General features: G+C 44.2%; 2 protein-coding genes across 3 annotated transcripts; one reads left to right on the forward strand and one right to left on the reverse strand.

The window, feature by feature from the left end:
* Window positions 1-267: 267 nt before the first annotated feature.
* LOC146179275 (uncharacterized) lies at window positions 268-5,485 on the reverse strand. 2 transcript variants are annotated; one of them, XM_084578941.1, is made up of 2 exons: window positions 5,212-5,485; window positions 268-4,428 (listed from the first exon to the last, which is right to left on the reverse strand). In XM_084578941.1, the coding sequence occupies exon 2, from the start codon at window positions 4,414-4,416 to the stop codon at window positions 2,377-2,379; it is 2,040 nt and encodes a 679-aa protein (XP_084435067.1). In that variant the 5' UTR covers window positions 4,417-4,428; window positions 5,212-5,485; the 3' UTR covers window positions 268-2,376. The 2 variants fall into 2 exon arrangements, with proteins under 2 accessions (XP_084435067.1, XP_084435066.1); XM_084578940.1 differs by having other exon boundaries at window positions 5,152-5,485.
* Window positions 5,486-17,477: 11,992 nt separating this feature from the next.
* LOC146179276 (isoinhibitor K-like) lies at window positions 17,478-18,959 on the forward strand. Its single transcript, XM_084579859.1, has 2 exons — window positions 17,478-17,634; window positions 18,630-18,959. The coding sequence occupies exons 1-2, from the start codon at window positions 17,583-17,585 to the stop codon at window positions 18,815-18,817; spliced, it is 240 nt and encodes a 79-aa protein (XP_084435985.1). The 5' UTR covers window positions 17,478-17,582; the 3' UTR covers window positions 18,818-18,959.
* The last annotated feature ends 2,080 nt before the right edge of the window (window positions 18,960-21,039 follow it).

A 21,039-nucleotide genomic window follows, 5' to 3' on the forward strand; every position in this document is an offset into this window, starting at 1 on the left:
TTCGGAGTGAATATGGGGTACCGCAAGAGGGCTTATCCTGATTATGTGCAAGATTTTCATATTTTATTTTTCCAGTGGGTTCACTAGTGTTGCACTTTGCAGAGCTTTACTGCTACCTAATCTAACATAAAAGCCCAAGAAAGGAGTAGACTAAATTCCTTTTGTTTGGTGTAGCATACTATTTTTAATGCAATGGTTGTTCTCTGCATTCAATATTTTCATTAACTTCTTTTGCTAACAGTGCCGTGGAGAGAAAGATGCGACTCATTCAGAGATAGAAATTTATTGCACGCCAATTTATTGCAAGTCTTCTAGAGAACCTTTGCAATACTGCTGAGAGGTGTTGAAAAACTTAATTATGTACTGTGAACTAGAACAACGATAACAAGCATGAATGAAAACAAACTTGATAACAAGCCTATCAAAGCTTCACTGGCTTGGCCATTATTCCTGCATTCTCGGATTGAATGGAAGTGCCAAGTTAACAAAAGTTTGCACACTCCACTCCTTGCAGGAGCGGTACAATCATGTTGTTAATTATCATTAGCCTAATTAGATATGCTACAGTACAAAGACCTCTGCCATTTACCTCCGATTGATCCTGTTCTGGTGAGATTTGGCCCCCTCATTCCCACAAGCTTCCTAATAATCAGCCCAGCTGGCAGTTCAACAAAATAGAAAGCTGGGCTAGTTGGTAATTATCCATGTCAAATTGCCCACATACAAACGAATACACACAAAAAACAGCACGGACAGGAGCGCTTCTTGCCTTCTGTCTTCGTTTGTACCTTCAAGTGGTGCAGTGCGACGGCACAAAGCTTAGACGAGAGAAGGGGACGAACATAGCGCTGATCCTCTAGGCTTCGTGCCGTTGTGCTGCACCACTTGAAAATGTCAGACCAACTAGCCCTCCAGTGTGTGTGGAGGTGGTGAAGGGTGGCTGATCCTGGCCCTACGGGGCTGGGACTGGTAGGTCAACGCTGCTTGTGGCGGGGGCTAGCCTGCCACCGAATTAAGTTGTAGTGCGTCATTGCACCCGCCACCGCTTAGGTGGTGGACGACGGCTGTTGCGGCGCGCGTCTTTTTCTCCCTCTTCTTTTTCTTTCTTCTCTGCTTTCTCTCTTCTGTTTGCACGAGGCAGCAGAAGTGGCTCAGCTACAGGGCCAGTAGCAGGCCTATGCATTTTCTTTTACTCCTTCCTACAGCCACAACAACATGCTGTTCATTTGTATGTATGCCGCTTTAGCATGTTTAAATGCAAAGTTCATGGTCGTTCTGTACATCTCGTATACAGGTCCCTAACTAGAGCGCCATATTGCTCTACTGAAAGTCTGCTTCTAGTAGTTGACCACTGTTATGGCACATCATGTAAATAACAGTCTGGAGGCTCAAGCAGAAAAAACTTGGCTGTGATATTGCTTGCAGCATTTTTCGCCTAGATATTGGCTTAAACTGCATCAGTGTACAGATGCTTTGCAGCAGTGCCTTTAGCACTGTGTAATTAAGAAGGTACACACAAAGTGCTATAATTTATACCCTGTAATAAGTTTGTAGCGTGCCATCATTTTTTGACAGTATGTCGCCAATTAGCTCGATTCTCTTCTTTGGCAGCTCCAACTTGGCACTTCACTGGCGGTTTAGCTAGGTTAGGTGCTGTGGGCCTCAGTTTAGTTGAGCAGAAATATTAGTACCGCAATTCGCATATTTCGAAACTTCAAAGCAACATCCTAGTTATGGGACAGTTGCAGACAACCTCCAACCACATGGGTTTTGGTGCGATAAACCTTCAGCGGAGAACAGGGCACAGTTGGTGTTGTAAGAAAATCCAAATTTGTCGAGAGGGCGGTGATATAAACGGAGTTGAAAATCATTAAAACAATAAATTATAAGGTCTAAAAGCAACTAAATAATCATGACTTTTAAGGATGTAATGTAAATTAATGACACCGAAAAGAAAACAGGTAAAGAAATTGGTATCAAACCTGTGAACACTGGGTCGAGACCCTTGGCACCCTACCTCTATGCCATTAAGGCATGTTTGTTTGACTTGTTTAAAGGGAAGGCGTGTGTGTATTCTGATAAAAAATAAATAAACAGAACCAGTGTCTGCAAAGTGGTATGCAGTAAGGGCCCCAAGGTGCTGAAGGGGCCCATTAGCGCTTTCACTAGCACAAAGCATGAGCTTTCAACATGAGCATGAGCTTTTTAACATTGTTTGCACTCCTAACAACATCCACAACACACAATATCACCTTGAAGCAGATGCATGGCTAGTTCCACTAGGTGACAGAAAAGTGCATTTCAGTTCACATAGTTTTTGCGTTCTCTAAATTGCTCCACTCTATGTACATATCACAAGAAATTTGCTAAAGCATCCTATAGGCGGCGTTCTGCGTCTCGCACCAAGCACCTGCACTCTTCGTATGGCTTGCCAGACACATCGGCCACAGCGACGACTAGTGAGTCACTGGTGGAGAGAAGACGCAGGGCATGCATCGACTCGTCATCCACAGACGAGTTCAACACACACTCCACTGCACGGTTGAGAAGCGATCGATTTCTGTTGAGGGCACAAAGTAAAGGGTACGTTTTCAATGCAGGAGAGTATTCAAAGTCTAGAGATAGGAACACAAAGTTGTCTTCCATTGCCTGCGCAAGCGAATGGAGGGCTTTCTTGCTGAGATTGTAGGCCCTGAACTTCAGACGGTGCAAGGTTCGGTTCATGCGCAGCAATTGGTGAAGTGCCTTGACGTCCTGGTCGGTGTGGAGGTACTGATGAAACTCCGCTTCGCGCACGCTCGTGTTGCGACCAAGGCCATAGATGGTCTCGGTGACAACGTTGTAAGAGTGGTCAACTGTTTCTATAGTAAGTTTCTTTAGGGAATTTGTCGCCTCCAGAAAGGAGACAAAAGCTTTGGCGCACTCCGAGGAAACAGTGCCGGGGCAACAGACCACCAGTTCTGTGAGGGAAGTGCAGCTGACTCGAGCTGCAGTGAACCACTTTGCAACACCATCTCGATTGGTTTCTGCTGTCCAGGCAACACTAAGCTGAGAGCAGCATTCGTCATCTTGGGGCATGCATGCAGCCCACTGCTCAAGGCTACGCGTATTCCACGCCACGTGTAGACGTTTGCACACGTTTGCTGTGAGAGGCAGGCGTGACACCCATTCTTCTGTAACTTCTATGTTCCCCAAGCATATGCACTGGACATCACTGTTTAGCCAGAGAGCTTCTACAAAGCTTGACACTGCACGCTCAGCCAGTCTGCAGTCAGAGACATCTAGGTGCTTCAGAGAAGAGTTGTTTATCAGGGCTTTAGCTATCGCACGTGCTCCGAGGTCACTGAACGTATTCATGGAAAGGTAGAGCTCTTGAAGTGTTCTGTTCTTTCGAAGGATGTCTGCAATGACCATCGCACAGCTGCTCCTCAAGCTTGCATTGATCATCTTTAAGCACTTGAGCCCGGTATTGAAGCACAACGCTTGAAGGCCGTCCCACAATGTAGAATGCAATTCATCATGTGAATGAAAGAGTGACAACTCCTCCAGAGTGTTGTTGTGCCTTAGTGAGGAGAGGATGATGCCAACAACACCTTGCCTCATCCAGTCCACAGACAGTTTTCGCAGTGTCTTGTTACGCTCCAATGCTGCTGCCAAAAGATGAGCATTCGAAGCTGAGAACATCTCAGTACCTCCAATTTCAAGCTCGCTCAAGCATGAAGAATCACCAACAGCATGGAACATCTTCGTTGCAGTTCTCTTTGACATCCCGTTCCAGATGACCAGGTGATGCATCGTGCTTCTCCTAACGGTGCTTTCAATACCTTGCATGGCCACGCCGACAGCCAAAATTTGTTGGATATTCAATGACTTCAGGCCAACGGACAGCCTCGCTAGTGTCGAAGCCAAAACGCTGGTTCCCTGCATTCCATCCCAAGCACCGCATACATTATCAGGATCTATTCGGACCTCCTCTAGACCTACATTGGCTCGCAACGCCTTGCAAAGCAAGATAGGAAAAGAGCTGAACAAAATTGCCGAGTCAGCCAGGTCAAGTCTCTTGACGCAGCGGTGACATTTGAGCAGCCAGTACACTAATATGGCACTGTCCAGATAGGTGGCCTCCGAGTTCTCGCAGTCCATGTAATCATCTGAAAAAGAGCTCAGTGTGAATGCACCAGGAGCATGTTCGACGACTTGCATTGAGGCCGTGCACAAAACTTTGTTCAAATGGGGTAGATGCCAGGCGATCCAGCACTTGGTAAGGTTGACAGCATTGCCGCAAGGTGCATTGAGGTCCACTCCATTGTCCTGGAATGAGGTTAGCAGGGCCCTGACTTTGGCAGCTATCCTTGAAGGGTCCAGAGAAGGGATTTCACTTTCAATACCACCGAGATCACTGTGTACCGGCTTCATTTTGTAGTTCCTCTGGAATGGGAAAAAACAAAGCAGGTTTGACTTTGCTATGCAACTGCTGCCATGGAAACAGCATTCTAAAGCACCACACGGTGAAAAATCACTGTCAAAATATTGCTGGTACTCAGTTGGGTATGGTAATCGCATAATCAGTTTACTTTATAAAGGCAGGATAAAAAGTTGTGAAAAGAGCTTTTGTTTATTATTTTAATAAGACACGATGTTCAATTGTTGAAGGTTGACAGCTAATCCACAAGTTGTCTGTTCCATGTACGCTGTTTCGCCAGAGCGGCGACTGTCAGTCGGAACGGTTTGTAAGCGGCCGATAAAACATTTCTTTAACATAAGCGGGTAAAGAAAGGCTTGCAAGCATACATTAACTCGACCAAAATTCAGTCATTTAATATAAAGCAAAGTGAAGCAAAGCATTTAGCCACCCGCAAAAGCCGGCCAACGCTGGAGCGATTCAATGGGTCGAATGATTCCTTGCGCGAGAAGCAATGCTTGACATCTATCACATAAACAGGTTGCATGAGAAGATGGCTTCGGAATGGACACAGTCGTGCCGAAGCAAGTGGTAGCAACTTTAGACACGGATAAAAATGTCGTAACAAAAACGAGCAGCTGAGAAACGTAGAGGCACGCAGCTACGTCGCATCTGATTACAACTGATACTGATCATATACATTACAGCAAAACGCGACAGAAACAGTACACACGAGTCAAATAACATACCCGAGCTCTACGCAGGCGATGACGATGAGAAATGCGAACTCCAGCACCTGCGAAACTCACGTGGGAAAAAGCAGGCCGCGCTTGGCACCCGCGCACAAGCGCAGGAGACCACGGCCGAGCTCACGAGAGGCGACCGCCTCTGAACGGGCGCAGATGGCAATCGCGACCACACATACCACTACATGGGGTTACTCTCTGATACTGCAACACTCCTGACGCCACTACGCGCAAGATCAACGAAACGCCCCCGTAGAGGTTCAATGAATCAGCGGAGTTTCCGAGTAAACAGCTTCTCCACTCGATGGCTGCTGCAGCTGGAGCGCCGTCTGATGGAAATGGCCAATGGCCTTCTGACGGGTTTCTCCGCGGAGTGGTGCTGTGGTGCGGCTAAGGTGGTGGACGCGCGCTTTTCGAACGTGACCGGCTGCAGGGGTTGATGCCGTCTCGGAATCAAGCTCATTCTTGCCTGTTTTGTCACGGACCAATACCAGTTCTTGACAACAACAGAGAGCAACGATTTTTCCTACTTTATCTTAGTCTGGAAGGCAAGCGCTTCAGTTGTGAGTCACAACGCTAGAGACGCCTCTTGTACAGTTGTGAGCAAAAGTGGTATACAACACTCAGCCGGTGACGGAGCTCGGGAAATCTGCATTTAGACTTCATCTAAAAACTGCTATCTGAGATTGAGACAATGGTGGCGGTGCCCCATTTTATCCACACGCACATGTCGCGGTCACTGTCCATGTCGCTACCGGAACTGTAAATTTTTTCGGTTGCATTCGCCCGGGGCCGAATTGTGAAGAATGGATGTCAGGGGTTAATGCGCTTGCAGGCTTTCTTCATATCCCACCAGGGCCAACCCTCTATTCTTGGCGGCCCCTTCCCGTGCCCGTCCTGAACTACTAGAATACATTCAAAGTTTCACTTTAACCATACAAAATTGAAAAAGGTGTTGTGGTCAATGGGACTCATTTGATAATAATTCAATAACTTTAACCAAGACAACCCCTGTCAAAGTGGTTTTTAGGGGGGGTGGGGGGGTGGGGGGAGAAGTTGGGGTCGTGAAGAGGTCTAAATGGGTGGAGGATTGTGTGGGGAGGGCAGAATTTCATTTTCATCCCCCATATTGCCCACAATTTTATCCCCTCAATTTTCTTTTTCTTTTCTTTTTTTTTTGTCAGCCCTGGACGGACGGACTACCGAGTAGGGTCGAGAAGTCGAGCGGTCGAGTCGAGTCAACTCCGGCGCAGGGGGTGGCTTGACTCGACTCTACCCCGCTGCATGAAGAATGTGAACGCGGTGGGAAATAATAATTGGTTCAAAGGAAGGGAAAGGCGCAGTATCTCTCACACTTGCTCTGTGGAGAGCTGAACCGCGCCGTAAGGGAAAGGAAGAAGGTGGGAGTGAAAGTGGAAAGAGAGAAAGGGGAGCTGTAGTGGAAGGCTACAGGGTCGAACCCCGGGGGATCTTTACCGTGCGCTGACATCGCACAGCACACGGACGCCACTTCGTTTCGCCTCCATCAAAACGCAGCCGCCGTGGTCGGGTTAAAGCCCAGGAACTCCGGCACAGTAGTCGGGCGTCTTACTACGGCACCACCACGGCGGGGCCGGTGGGGCTGAGTTTGGCTGAGTCGGGGCACAGTACTGGAGAGGAGAAAAGTACGAAAATCACTAGAGATAGTCGCTGTATTGCAAAATTTTGCTGGCGAAGTACAACAATAAAAAAAAAAGTACAATATGTACCCCTGCTCGATATTGCGACAGGCGCCCCTTGAGTCAATCATGATGTCCCGGGAGTCTTGATCTGCGGCGTCTAGCGCGACGTGTGTAATGTTGTGTGCACAGAAAGTGAGTCCGTTTATTACAGTTGGACGACTGCAGCCGTGTACCGACCCCCATAGTGCGGGCCGGAGGCGTCCAGAAGACTCATGTTTGTGTCCGTAGTGTGCGAGCCAAGGCGTCCGCCCGCGCGAGACGTCTGCCACTATGATCCACACAAGCAAAACACAATCCACTAAGCAGAAACCGAAACAGGGCAATACCGAAACGAGAACAGAACAGAAGGAACACACGATATTACAAAAATGATGTTCTTGCCTCTTTCAATTAAGTATCGCTACCTTGCGGCAGCGCTTGGCGTATAGTGACTGTCTTTTACGGTCTCAGTGCAGAATAGTGAGCTGACGACGTCGAACAATTGCGAGCCCAACCGGACATTTAAGAGACCAATGTGCCATGGTTAGAACACTGTAGCCATAAGTAAGGCTTTACAAGTGAGAATTTTCTTTCTCAGTTTGTTAATGTGACACGTACAATCGGAGGTAATATTATATATACGTGGGCCCAGAGTGTTAGGCATCAAACGCTCAAACTGAAATGTGAACAAAGCAGCAATAGACGGAAGTTTATAATGTTTGAACAGTAAAAAGGAATAATGCAATGAATATGCATAAAAAGGAAAACCTAATATACAAAAGACAGTACACTAAAAATGAAACTGTATGAAAGTAATAAATCTTAAAACATTATAAAAACAAATGCAACAAATGGCGAATAGACTGTGTTATGAGACTGTATATATTTGGTGCAAACGTGACTATAACTAAATATATATAAAAATAACAGAAATATATAGATGAAATCAATGATGAATGATCATCGACTACCGGATATCGGAGAAATCAGTCTAATGATAACGCTAGTTGCAAATATGGAGCATTAAGCTATTCGATTATTTTATACCACAAAATGAAGACTCATTTTTACGCACTTATTTTGACATTTAGAAGGTATGTCCGAGGCAAATATAGTGGAGTTGATGCTTGTTAGCAAGTCTGTGTTAATGCACTCATATGAATGTTCCTTCCCAGGAACTCTGCAAGAGATTAATATAGCGAGGTTATACTTGAACAAGTTGGCGATTGAGATATTGGAATAGACACGAATTAATCTGGTATTAAAATATGGCAAATCATAAGTAATAATTCGAATCGCCGGTTCTTTTTTATATGGCGAAGCAAATATAAATGATATAATCGATATATGAATGTAATGAGGTGTCAAATGATGTCAGTGTGATTTAAAACAGAATACAGCGGTAGCAGTGAATTTTTAAAAGAAAAATGAACGAGCTTTAGTGAATGATCATATACCGAATGAGGTTTTTGCAGTGTGGGGCGAATTAAAATTCGTTAAATTAAGCTTCAGGTTGGGCTAGTTGGTAATGGATTGCTGGAATCATTTTCTTAGCGGCTTAAACACACACACACACACACACACACACACACACACACACACACACACACACACACACACACACACACACACACACACACACACACACACACACACGCACACGCACACGCACACGCACACACACACACGCACACACACACACACACACACACACACAAAACACAAAAGACACCAACTAGAAAAATGATTTCAGCAAGTGGTGAGAAAAGTTTAGGTGAGTAATCACTTTTATGAATGATGCACAGTCCGATGCATGAATGCTATGATCGCCTATAGCTATTTTACGTAACTTGAGCAGAGGCCACTTAGTGATCCTAAATGACATAAATTAACCTTCGGCAATATCAAGAATTGAAGGTTTACAGTGCAGGCTACAGTTCGAAAGTTTTTCGGAATAACTGTGTTATTTATTTGTAATGAAGTTGGTCTTATATATTTGTCTGACAAAGAAATTGTTGTTGTTGTTGTGACTGTAGGAAGAAGGAAATGAAATGCACGGGACTGCTACTGGCTCTGTAGCTGAGCCACCTCCGCTGCCTCGAGCAGACAGAAGAGAAAATAGAGAAGAAATGAAAGAGGGAAAGAAAGACGCGCGCCGCAACAGCAGCCGTCGTCCACCACCGAAGCGGTGGCGGGTACAATGACGGCCTACAACAGATAAATATTCGGTAGCCCTCACCGCAAGCGGCGGTGACCTACCTGTCCCAGCCCCGTCAGGGGAGTCTCGTTAGTACCATCGGCGCGTGCAAGATGCATTATAAATATTTGAAACAATAATGAAGGTCAATGATATAAATAGCAACCAAAAACGATTTAGCAAAATGTTGAGTTGAGTTAGTTGGTCTATACATGATGTAAACAGCGCAAAGACAAGGGACAATGTAAAGGGGATACAGGACGAGCGCTGACTCGCAACTAAAAGTTTATTGGCTGAAACCGTTATACATAAAGGAACAACTAAATAATTAAAAAGCCATAAAAATACAACACTAAAAACCTCCCAGATATGCGCGTAACAACCTCAAGCACTATCGAGAAAAGCAGTCTCCTTATCGCAAAGGATAACAGCCGCTTTGCTGACGCAATTCTCTTGGTACTTTGCGATATGGAAAGCCTGGACGATTTCCCATGTTTTCTGATCTCTGTGGTTGTATAGTGCACGTGTCTGATTAAACAATGCAGTGCACTTTTTTTTTCTTTTTTCATCACTTTACACACCACACAATACTGGACCAGATGGGATAGGCCATTCCCATTGTTTAAATTATCCTTGTGTTCCTGTAGGCGCTTGTTCAGGCAACGCCCGGTTATGGCCAATGTAGTGGGATCAGCAGGAAAAGGGAACACTGTACACTAAACACAATCTTATCTCTTTGCGCGAAGCCACACCCTTCTCTTTTCTTGGCTTCTTTCTTTCTTCCAATAGCAGAACATATCTGTTTTGAGCTTGACGAGGGGTGAAAGAAACAGGTAAACATTATATCTGCTTCCTACGTTCTTTAGTCCATGGAGATGCGATGTACAGTCTTTGTCAAAGGTTTAGAGCCCAGGGGGAATTGCTCCTGAGCCACACGGTGCGGTTCGTAATGCATTCTTGGAGTTTCTTACTGAAGATAAAGCGAATTTTTGCCCTACCCTCTCCAATGTGAACGACTTCCACGAATGCTAAAGATGCGTCACTAGACGGATTAGAAACAGACCCCTTGGGCACTAAAATTTTGACAAAGGGTGTACATAAGGTAGAACAGCAATTTTTTTCCTCTTCTTTTCAGGCTGGACATCAGTCGTACGCGGAGCGGTTTGACGCTTTCAAGACCGTAGTAACCGAGAACACGCCCCGTCTATCACTTTGTCTTGATACGCAGTGATCTCAACCCTAGACATTTGGGCCTGCTGGGTATCATGACCAAGTCATAGACTCGGTTACTACGGTCTTTAAAGCGTCAAACGCTCCACGGACGACTGATGTCCAACCTAAGAAGAAGAAAAAAGAATGCTGTTTTACCGCATGTACATCGCACCTCCGTGGGCTAAAGAATGTGGTAGGAAACACATATAATGTTGGCGTGCTTCTCTTAGCCCCCTTCAAGCTCAAACAGGTATGCCCTGCTATTGGAAGAGGCCAAGAAAAGAGCAGGGAGTGGCGTCGCGCACAGAGAAAAGATTGCGGCCTGCAGAACAGATGTAGTGTACAGTGTTCCCCTTTCCCGCAGATCCGGTTATATTGGCCATAACGAGCGTTGCCTGAACAAGCGCTTACAGGAACACAGGAATAATGTAAGCAATGGGAATGACTTATCACATCTAGTTCACTATTGTCTGGTATGTAAAGTGATGAAAAAGAAAAAGTACACTGCATTGTTTAATCACACACGTACGTGTACTATACGCCCATAGAAATCAGATGACACGAGAGTATCGCAATGAGGACCGACAGAATTGCGTCAGCAAACCGACTGTTTTAATTTGCGATAAGGACTATTTTCATTTGCCTTTCTCAAGTGTGCTCGAGGTTGTTATGCGCATATCTGGGAGGTTTTTAGTGTCGTTCTTTTATATATGAAGGTTTTAGCGATAAACCTTTAGTTGCGGGTCAGAGCTCGTCCTGTGCCCTCTTTCTCTTGTCCCTTGTTTTCGCGCTGTTTACATCATGAACCAATAATGAGCCTTCTGGCGCCTTTTTGTTAACGCCTTTGTTATCCGGAAACGAATTTGGCTATGTAAACGTTATAACCTTAGTTATGCATCACCGAAAACAATTTTCTCGCTTTCCAAGACGACGCAAAATGAATCGGTGTCTTTTCTAGGGCAGGATTGCCGGTCAGTGGCGCAACGATTGAGACGCCTGCTCGACTGTCGTGAGATCCTTGGCCACCTGACCTCGGAGTCATACACGCCCACTGAAGAAATTAGTTTTACGCACGTACAAGGAGAAAAATTCGTTAGAATAACACAAAATATTTTTTCGGACACAACGTTGCATCACCCGCCATCGATTGACACCACTCATTAACCTCTACCACTTCTCAATTACTCACAACTGCTGCGGACAGCTTTTACATTGTTTGCCTGTAATTAATTACCTAATTGCCTTTTTGGCCTAATTATTTTTTCGGCATTAACATCACCTCAATCTCCCGATTGACACCACTCATTAACCTCTACCACTTCTCAATTACTCACAACTGCTGAAGACAACTTTTACATTGTTTGTAATTACCTAATTACCTTTTTGGCCTAATTATTTTTTCGGCATTAACGTCACCTCACCCTCTACCGATTGACACCACTCATTAACCTCTACCACTTCTCAATTACTCACAACTGCTGCGGACAACTTTTACATTGTTAGCTGCAATTAATTATCTAATTACCTTTTTGGCCTAATTATTTTTTCGGCATTAACATCACCTCACCCTCTACCGATTGACACAACTCATTAACCTCTACCACTTCTCAATTACTCACAACTGCTGCGGACACCATTTTGCGGACGCGATCTCCGGACGCTGCCTGCGGACGCGGTCTGCGGACAGAAATCTGAGAACATAGCGAAGTAATGCTCTCGCATTAAATTGCACTGAGATGACAATTCATGCTGTCTTCCACCCCACAAGCCAGGCCGCGGAGATTCTCGAGGTTCGGCGGGATCCTCGCGGCATTGACCGGGGCGTGCGGAGTGCGAACGTGTGACGTCTCACGTTTTCAGTAGCGAGGGAAGTAGGTCTCTTCGCGCGGCGGAGCTTCGAGGCCACTGCATGCATCTCCCGGAGGTGACCCTGCGCTAGCGGCTTCAAAAGTGCACATGTAGCTGCTGCCAAAAATCAGCGGCTGAGGTGTAGCTTACATGGGGCGATATTGTACTCTCTGCGCTAATTGCGGAGTAAGGCACAAACGTCGAGACTTAATCATTAAGGCCCGGAAACAAAGAAAAAAAAAAAACTGCCTTAGCCGGGGGGCAGTTTTCCTGCCGTCAATGTGGCTCGTGCTTCCACGAAGCGTGTGAGGACGACGATTTGGTGTGCTCACCAGGATGCTAATATTTGGCTTTTTAGCTTTCGTTTACTGAGCTGAACAAGAGCGCCGCGTCTTTAGCGAACGACGCAGGCTCGTCGAGAATCGGACGTCAACTTTCCGGAGAGCAGGAACACAAACAGAAGAGCAACCAAACTGCTATTGACTTATACCGGTTCTGAGGTCATAGTGGATCGTTTATGTGATCTTGAAATGTCGTAAGGAGTGGTTGCATATCGGTAGGTAAGCGTGCCCGTGCTTTGAACGCGTGAACTTTTCATTTCTCTTTGCTTCATTCTATACGCCTCTCTTTCTCTATTCCTTCCTTCCTTCTTTCTTTTCTCTTTCCTCTTTCTTTCCTTTCTTTTTCTTACAGCAATTGCTGTTAAGGGCCTGTTCGTTGGTTTCTCTTAGCAGCAGCAGTAGTATAGTAGTAATAGTAGTACTACTACTACTAGTAGTAGTAGTAGTAATAGCAGCAGCAGTACTAGCAGTAGTAGTAATATTAGTAGAAATGGCTGGAGTTCGAGTAGAATAAATAATAGTAAAGTAAAAATTATTATTAGTAGTAGTAGCAGTATTTGCAGTAGTCGGCGAAACCGGAGGGCGTTTGTCACAGGTACCATCCCGTGAGCCACTACCAAGGGAAGATGAGAAGCATAACCTTGTAATTAGGAAGGTGTGACGAAAACGAAGGATTGCGCAGTCTGGGGGTAACAGTAGAAATGAATAATTTTCAGTCTAAACTATTCCATGCTGTTTACCGAGGTTTCACGTCTTTAATAAGGATATTTTAGAGCACTCTAATAAGGGTAGCAGTGGGGAATGAGTGCTGCATAAACAACTACACATATATGCATGTCACTCGCAAATTATTCGACCAGATTAGCATACTGTGCCGCTGAATTTCGAGTTATGCAGCGGTAACCGTTCTGGGGGATCACTTTCTTTCATTTCCTTTTATTTATCTCTTATTTTTGCTTTGTTTCTCTTGTTCCTTTTTTTCTCATCTTCCTGTCAATCTTCCTTTCTATGTGTGTGTATATATATAAATATATATATATATATATATATATATATATATATATATATATATATATATATATATATATATATATATATATATATATATATATATATATATATATCCTTTCCTCTTTTCTTTTTTTTTGCGTTCTACCTATCTTTCCTTCTTTCTCCTTTAGTTTTAGATTTGTTCCTTTTTTGTCCTTAACATTGTGAACTTTATAAGTTGTTTTTTTTTTTTTTTTTTTTTTTTTTTTTGCAAAATCAACTGGACAGCTACCTCTGGTTCTATCGGCCTGTCCTCTCATGCAGATATGGCAGGTATACAGCAACACCCATCGCTCATTTTAAAATAAGTTGCGCACCTGTCAAGGTAGAACTATATGAGTCGTTGCTTTTTTATTTCAACAAACTTCTCAAGTTAAAAAAAAAAAAAACACGACAAAGTAAGCAAGTATTGAAGTAAAGTAAAGCGATGCCGACCACCCACCTAGAATAAGTTCCTTGTCTGGCAAGCCAGAAATATAATTCTCTGCACCTTTTATACAAAAGAAAATCTTAATTTAACCCAAAAAAGAGACATGGTTAAGTAAGTTTGCAAAAGGCAGTGCGCTTTAATTAACACTGAACTTGTTTCGGCTTTACCGGAGCGTTTCTGTTTCCAGTACGCCCTTCGAGCAGGAGCGCGTCTGAAAAGCAAACCGCTCTTGTTTTGTCCCTTTTTTCTAAAATCACGAGTTTTCTCACCCAGAATTCAAATTACCCACGTTATAAACGTATTTTAAATTTTCATTGACAGCAAGAGTACTTTGCGGGGTTAAAATTACATTACGTGCAGGTCATCTATAAGGTCATTATAGTTCAAAAAATCTTATTTGATATTTAATAAACGCATAGTTGCCCTCTTCAGGTTGCAGAATATATAACAAGCTGCGTGCTGGTTTCTCCATACGGGTATCGCCACTTGGTTCCTGCTTTGACTTTCTTGTCTCGCCACATAACCACGTTTCTGGCTAAGATAAGAAGCATGTTCTCGGTCACTCTTCTGATAGTTAGCATGCGTGCGTTTAGCTTTTCATACCTGCGGCGTGGCCGCACCTTGTCTTAATTGCATGCATACCGTGCATGTCTAAAGTGCAACCGATGGCAGTTTATCAGAATTTTACGGTCAGTAGAAAGTCAATATTTTTCATTGCTGCAGTGATATAGCCAACAAACAGGCAAGTTTTATACACCCTTTTGCTTGTGTTTGTCGTTCGGCGCAAGCTGTGAGAGCTAAGATAAGGCGGAAACTGGGGTTGGCGTAACGGAAAGGGCAGGATTTCCGGGGGTTTTTGTCCGAGACGCTTCTTTTCTCATCTAGCTTTAAGTTTCTGCTTTACTTACCCGTCTCCGCTCTCCTAGTGCCAACTTTTCACTCTTGCCACGCGTACCGAACAGCAAGCTACTCCGATTTCTTTTGTAATTTTCCCATGCTTCGAGGTTTGGTCACGTTTGGTCACCCGATATATCGGGCCGGAGGGGCTGCATGCAGCGCAAGGTCATTGACTCGAAATACCTCCAACCTTGTGCATTCGTGCCTAAAGTGCTGGTATTCAGCATTCGGTGTTGCAACCATGATTCAGAAAAAAATATCAAGGAATATAGCAATAGGCACAAAAAGGGAGCATTACTGCGCTGTTATAGACATATCGCTTGGTTTATTTAATTTCGTTAAAACTTGCGCGCGCCTTTGCAAGGTAAGGCGAAATAAAATTTCAGTGAAAGCGAAATCCGAATAAACGCAATAGAAGTAAAGTTAAAATATTTGGTGTTTCTTTTTGCTTATCGAGCAAGGCATACGATGTAAAATACAACAAAAGTTAAAGCCTGGCTATGCTTATTATTATTGTTATATATATTTGCCTGATAGGCTCAGAGCCATTCAGTATTACAGATGCGGGGTTACACACAACAACGTACTCGTCAAAATGCGGTACAAACGCGTCTTATTAAATTATTCGGGGAATTAAAAACATCGAGTAAAGAAACTTCTCCCTTCCCTTCTGCGCCATTTACTCTTTAAAGTAGGAAAGTATAGTTATACATATTGGACATCCAAATTACAATATAGTGGAACTTCAAAACATCGAGTAAAGAAACTTCTCCCTTCCCTTCTGCGCCATTTAGTCTTTAAAGTAGCAAAGTATAGTTATACATATTGGACACCCAAATTACAAAATAGTGGAACTTCCCACAACAGTGTTTGCCTTTCGCCAAAACGTAAACGTTAAGTACCCTACATAAAGCTTCCGTATAAATATCGCAAAGAAAAGAAAACTGTCACCAATATTGGAACGCTAATCCACTAATTGGTAAGAAATGCCCACAAACGCTCCGTCGCCCAGCTCCTGGCTTGCACATGGCTAGGCGCTAGGCAAAAGTTCCGATAAGCCTTCTAATCGTGACAATCCAGCTGAGCCCTTTCGAATGACCCCTTGCCAAGATGTACATTGGAAATAACTCTGCTATGGTGTTAGGCCCCATTACATCAAATGCTACTAGTCTGGCCACAAAGGTTCTACCCTTTAAGGCTGCTTAGAGCTTCGTATCGTCACCGGCCCATCGGACCCACTGAGCACAGAATATCTTGTAGATGTCTAGAAACATCTATAAAGGTCATAAATATCTTGCGCTACAAAACACATCTACAAGGCGATGTTTGACACTCGTCTATTAGATATTTTAGCCAATGCGTCTGGAAGCTTTCTTTAGAGGGATATCCTTTGGAGGATGCTTGAAAAGCGGACATTTGTTCTAGGTAGAACAATAAATGCCCGCTTTTCAAGCATTTCATCCTAGGGAAAGCCGATCAGCAGTCTGGGACGAAGTTTGTAACTATTAGAAGCCGGTTTATATATTCCCAGCGGCAATGGGGATCGAATCCAATACTTTTCGTGTACAAAGCTGATGCTCAAACCATTGGTAGTGTTCCTTTTTCCTTCTTACGTCAGGTATATGCCAGCAGTTTTCGCAGCCTCGAACGAGAAGAATTGCCACCCAGTGGTGTGCTCTGACGTCACAAACAGATGGCCCTGCAAAAATGAAGGTGGTCTCTTTGCTCACGCTGAGCAATCGAATCTGCGCTTCGGCTAGTACCAGCACAGGCCGCTCGCAAAGTCAACTGGCCTGATCCAGTTCAGAGAATCGCATTCCCTCCTTTCTTCTCAAAGGATAACCGAACGTATAGCTATATGAGTAAAATGTAATGTAGCATTTTCCCCAAGAAATAAAATTAATTTTACGCCTGCATCTACTTTTTCTGAAAAGTGTATAAGTGAATTTCATTTCGAGAAGTAAAAAACCTAGAATAACCGCAAAATGTTCTTGTCACCTAAAAATCGATCATTCATTGCGTTTGATTGCACGTTTTCTTCTTCCTTTGCTCGGACCTGAAAAATTAACAGTGTCAGATTAAAGTATACATTCAAACTGCTCCTAAGTATTCAAACAAAAAGAAACAGAATCGAAGTAACATCATCCGATATTCAACCCCAGCTGTTTTAAACTGGACTTTTAAAGAAACTAAGCATATAGGGGTGGAAAAAAAGTTTCCAACATTTACTGGTGCCAACGGGATCCTAACTTTGTTTATGTAGCTGTTGTGACAAGCAGTCGAAAACAAACTGGCCTAACTTGGCGTTGCTGCTGCTGCAAATACCACGGCGCAATAGAGTAAACATGATTCTTATTTTATTCCGATTATCAATTATCGATTCAATAAAGGCATCTATTTTATAGTGACAACGGGTTATTAATTACACTTGTATACGACAGGCACTTCATGAATGCGAAATCTGCGACGAAATAATCATCATAACCGTGAAATATCCGTCAGTTCGCTCATGCAATAAGCCGGCATCTTTCTTCATTTTTTTTTTTTGCACCACGTTTTCCCGCTCGTGCGTAACGCGGCGTCGTGGAGACCAGGGCGCCGTCTCCGCTCCTTTCGGCACGTGTGCAGCAGACGCGCCAAGGAAACCGGAACCCTGGGTGACATTGCGCGACAGGAAGGGGTACGGTATATATTTGAACGCCGTCGGTTCGTCGGCCACTGAACTTCGTCGGCAACCGCGACGACCTCAGGTTTCGACGATGCTTCGATTGACAGTGCTGGCTGCCGTCCTGTTGGCCATCTCGTTTCATGGTATGTGTCATCGGTTATTCGTCATGCACGAGAAACGCAGGAATTGAAGAGATTAGCTGTCGCTGTTTATTGTTTTGTGGGGTTTAACGCCCCAGGGCGACTCAGGCTATGAGAGACGCCGTAGTGGAGGACTCCGGAAATTTCGACCACCTGGGGTTCTTTAACGTGCACTGACATCGCACAGCACTTTTCGCCTTCATTGAAGAGAGGCCGCATGCACACAAAAATGTGGCACTGTGAATTGAAATGGAAAGTTACTGCAACAGCTTATTCTTACTGGAAGGTAGCTAACGTTCGGGGAAACAAAAATATCATCATTTGTTACAACTTCTGCCAAATGACGATTATTCTACTGTAAGTCTGTTTTCCTAATCGTACAGGGCTGGGTACGGTTACAGGGCCTTGGTTAGGATAATGCTCTCATACAGTTGTTTCTTAACTTCTAATGCGGAGTAGAGAAATAAATTGTCGCATCGTTTTGTATGGTTAAGAAAAGACCGTGAGAAAGTTGAACACGGTTTAGTCGTCGATGTGTTTGAATTGTCACGCGTGGGCGAATTGATAGACTACCTTATGTCTGAGAATAATTGACTATACGCTGAAAGCATTAAAACTTTTTCAAATAAGCAGACACCAGGTACATACTGAGTTAAAATAATGTTGCAGTACCTAATGACTCAACAGTGTAAAATATCGCTCCAGCTTGGCGTTTCCCACAATTTCTATTGTCCCTAAAGAAGATCCGAAAAAATAATTATGCATCGAGTATTGCATGTGGCGCCTGCTGCCTTCAGGAGGTGGCAACAGTAGATTTTTATTATTCAAAATGCTTCATCGTTATGCATGATTGCCAAATTCTCCATCCTTCAACCTAGCGCAGAATATATAGCGAAGCTAACAACAAAATATAATGGCCGTTTATTTGCTGCAGTGCATCTGTTCGAAATTTCCGTTTTCTTTTGTCCTATGAGCCTTATCTTTTCTTTTCGATACAGGTGCCGATTCCCAGGGAAGGTACAGCTTTTGTAGCCTGCCCCCTACTCCAGGTGTTTGCCTAGCTTACTTTCCCTCCTTCTACTACGACAGTTCGTCCGGAACGTGCCGAGAGTTCATTTATGGTGGGTGCCAAGGAAATCGAAATCGCTTCGTTTCTAGGGAGGAGTGCCTCCGCGTCTGCGGCTGAGATCTCTTCAAGACAGACACCGCTGTTCACGACACTGTCATCGCAAGGCGTCACATAACTTCTGTTCCTGATCGAAACACACAAGCGAGAAACATTGTCTCGCTTGAGAACTCATGGCAAAGTAAAGGACTAGTCTGCACCACCATGTCTCATGAATCCTTCTTTTTCGAAACAGCTACATATTGTCACCCTCACAAGATATTCCTCTGTGGGCCCCAACCTTTGCTTACTCTGATCTTTCGACGGACTGACGGAGCGCACGATGTTTCGATGTGGGGGAACAGGGTCTAGGCTCTGCGGGGTACTGTTGTTTATTTTATGGAGCACTCGAAAACTGGCCGGCTGTCAACACAAAGGTTTTATTCCCGTACTCACTGCAATCGTCGCCACGGTGAGCTTTAGACAACGAAGCTTTAGGGCCCACAGTTTAAAACCACCTGGTTCGGGCCGCGAACACATGTAGTGCTTTAAATGGGACAACCATGTTTAAACTTGCGAATCTAACCTGACAGTCCCATTGGATTTATCTTCCCTGTTAGGATAACCGATGTGACTTTCATATTTTAAACTCTAACCAGTTAAGCATTCCTACAAGTTCTTGCCTGAGCCCAACAGCTGCCGCCAATTCTGGACCACCTAGAATTTGTTTCTTTTACCCACAATTAGCTCATACTACTGTGCTTGACACTGGAAAAAATGATGCTGTAGATTACGTTCTACAGCTCTGAAGCGTGCACGTACGGAAAGTGCGTAAGTATTCCTAGCAATTGTTGCCTTGATAATAAATATCGTCAGTTTTTCAAACTTAATTTCCTTCAGAGATTTCGTAGCTTAGACACCAAAAATATAACCGCCTACATGCCTTTGAAACAGTCATATATTAGGTAATGCATCTCTGGCCCCGAGGTTGGAGAATTTTCCAATAATTACTTTGAAATGAATTGTTTGTTGTTCTACGACTTCGCATATTACTGCAAGTTGCAAGCGGGTTGGGTGTCCCTTTTGGAATAACCTGCCTTCACTAATATCCTTCCATAATTGACTGGCAACCTCTCCTTGCTGTTTACCCATCGAAAAGCGTGTGCGGAGCGTAAAGCGCAAAACTGGTACTTACGTGCACTTCAAAGGCCTTTGCATGAAAAAAAAAGCGTAGGGGTGGGCCTGAAAAAAGTAGGGACACTTAAACTTCGCCTTTATCGGTATGACCCGACCGCGTTAATGGCTCTTGTCTGCGGCAGCCTTTGCGATTTTTAATATATGTCAGCTAGTATCTGAGTTTGAAAACCTATCATATGATCTCGATAAGGTCAAGCGTGTCCTTAACAATTGAAGAGCAAGCAGGCGGCAACATTAAATCGCGCTGGTGTCATAGTATAGAGAAACTACACGCTTCGTATAGGCTTGCGAAACGGTGCCAATATGCAGCTTCAAGTAGGAAAAAGGAGGTTGGCCAGAAATTGTATGGTCCTTTATTGTACACTCGCACTGTTTCAAAATTAAAATAACAAAAAGCGATTTTAGGAAGGTAACAGGGAATGAAGGGGACATATTTTTTTCTATCGACAGCTACCTTGGCCACAGTTTCGCCATTTCGCCGTGCCTGTCAGAAGCGAAGAAAGAAGAACAAGAAGAAGAAGAAGTCATGAGAGGCGGTAGCTGGCAGCTGACATGACCGAGCACTAACTGAACGTAGGGCTTCCTGACATTACATTTGGCAGGAGCTGCCAACTAGGGCCTCTCCTTTCATATGGGAGGGTGATATCACAATCAGCCTGCCAAAATGCAACGCAACAATCAGCCTGCATTTACATTATCCCTATGCCACGCAGGCACGTTCGTACGGCTCGGTTAAAGCGGGTCTTTATATCTTGGCTAGTAGCTTACGCTATCGCGTCATCGCAAATGAGGGAATGAAAACAGAGAGAAAGAGGTACCGTAGTGAAGGGCGTCGGACCACCGTGCGATAGAGGCCTTCGCCTCATCGCACTTTAGTGGCCAAAAGTACCCCCTATGACATAAATAAAGCTGAAACCATAGAGCAAACTACTGTGTGCAAAAGCCATTATTTTCAAGCCGAACCTAAGCGTAGCCATGCAGATAGCTCTCGCGTAACTCCAGGTTTAACCACAAGCTAAACCACAGTTAATTTTTTTGCCCATACGTTTGTCGATTTAGTTTGAGTGTTTTTATACTCACGCATGTTTGGACTAGATTACTTAGAA

Source organism: Amblyomma maculatum, chromosome 9, assembly GCF_055883805.1.
Source record: "Amblyomma maculatum isolate TAMU_Amacu chromosome 9, ASM5588380v1, whole genome shotgun sequence".
NCBI lineage: Eukaryota > Metazoa > Arthropoda > Arachnida > Ixodida > Ixodidae > Amblyomma > Amblyomma maculatum.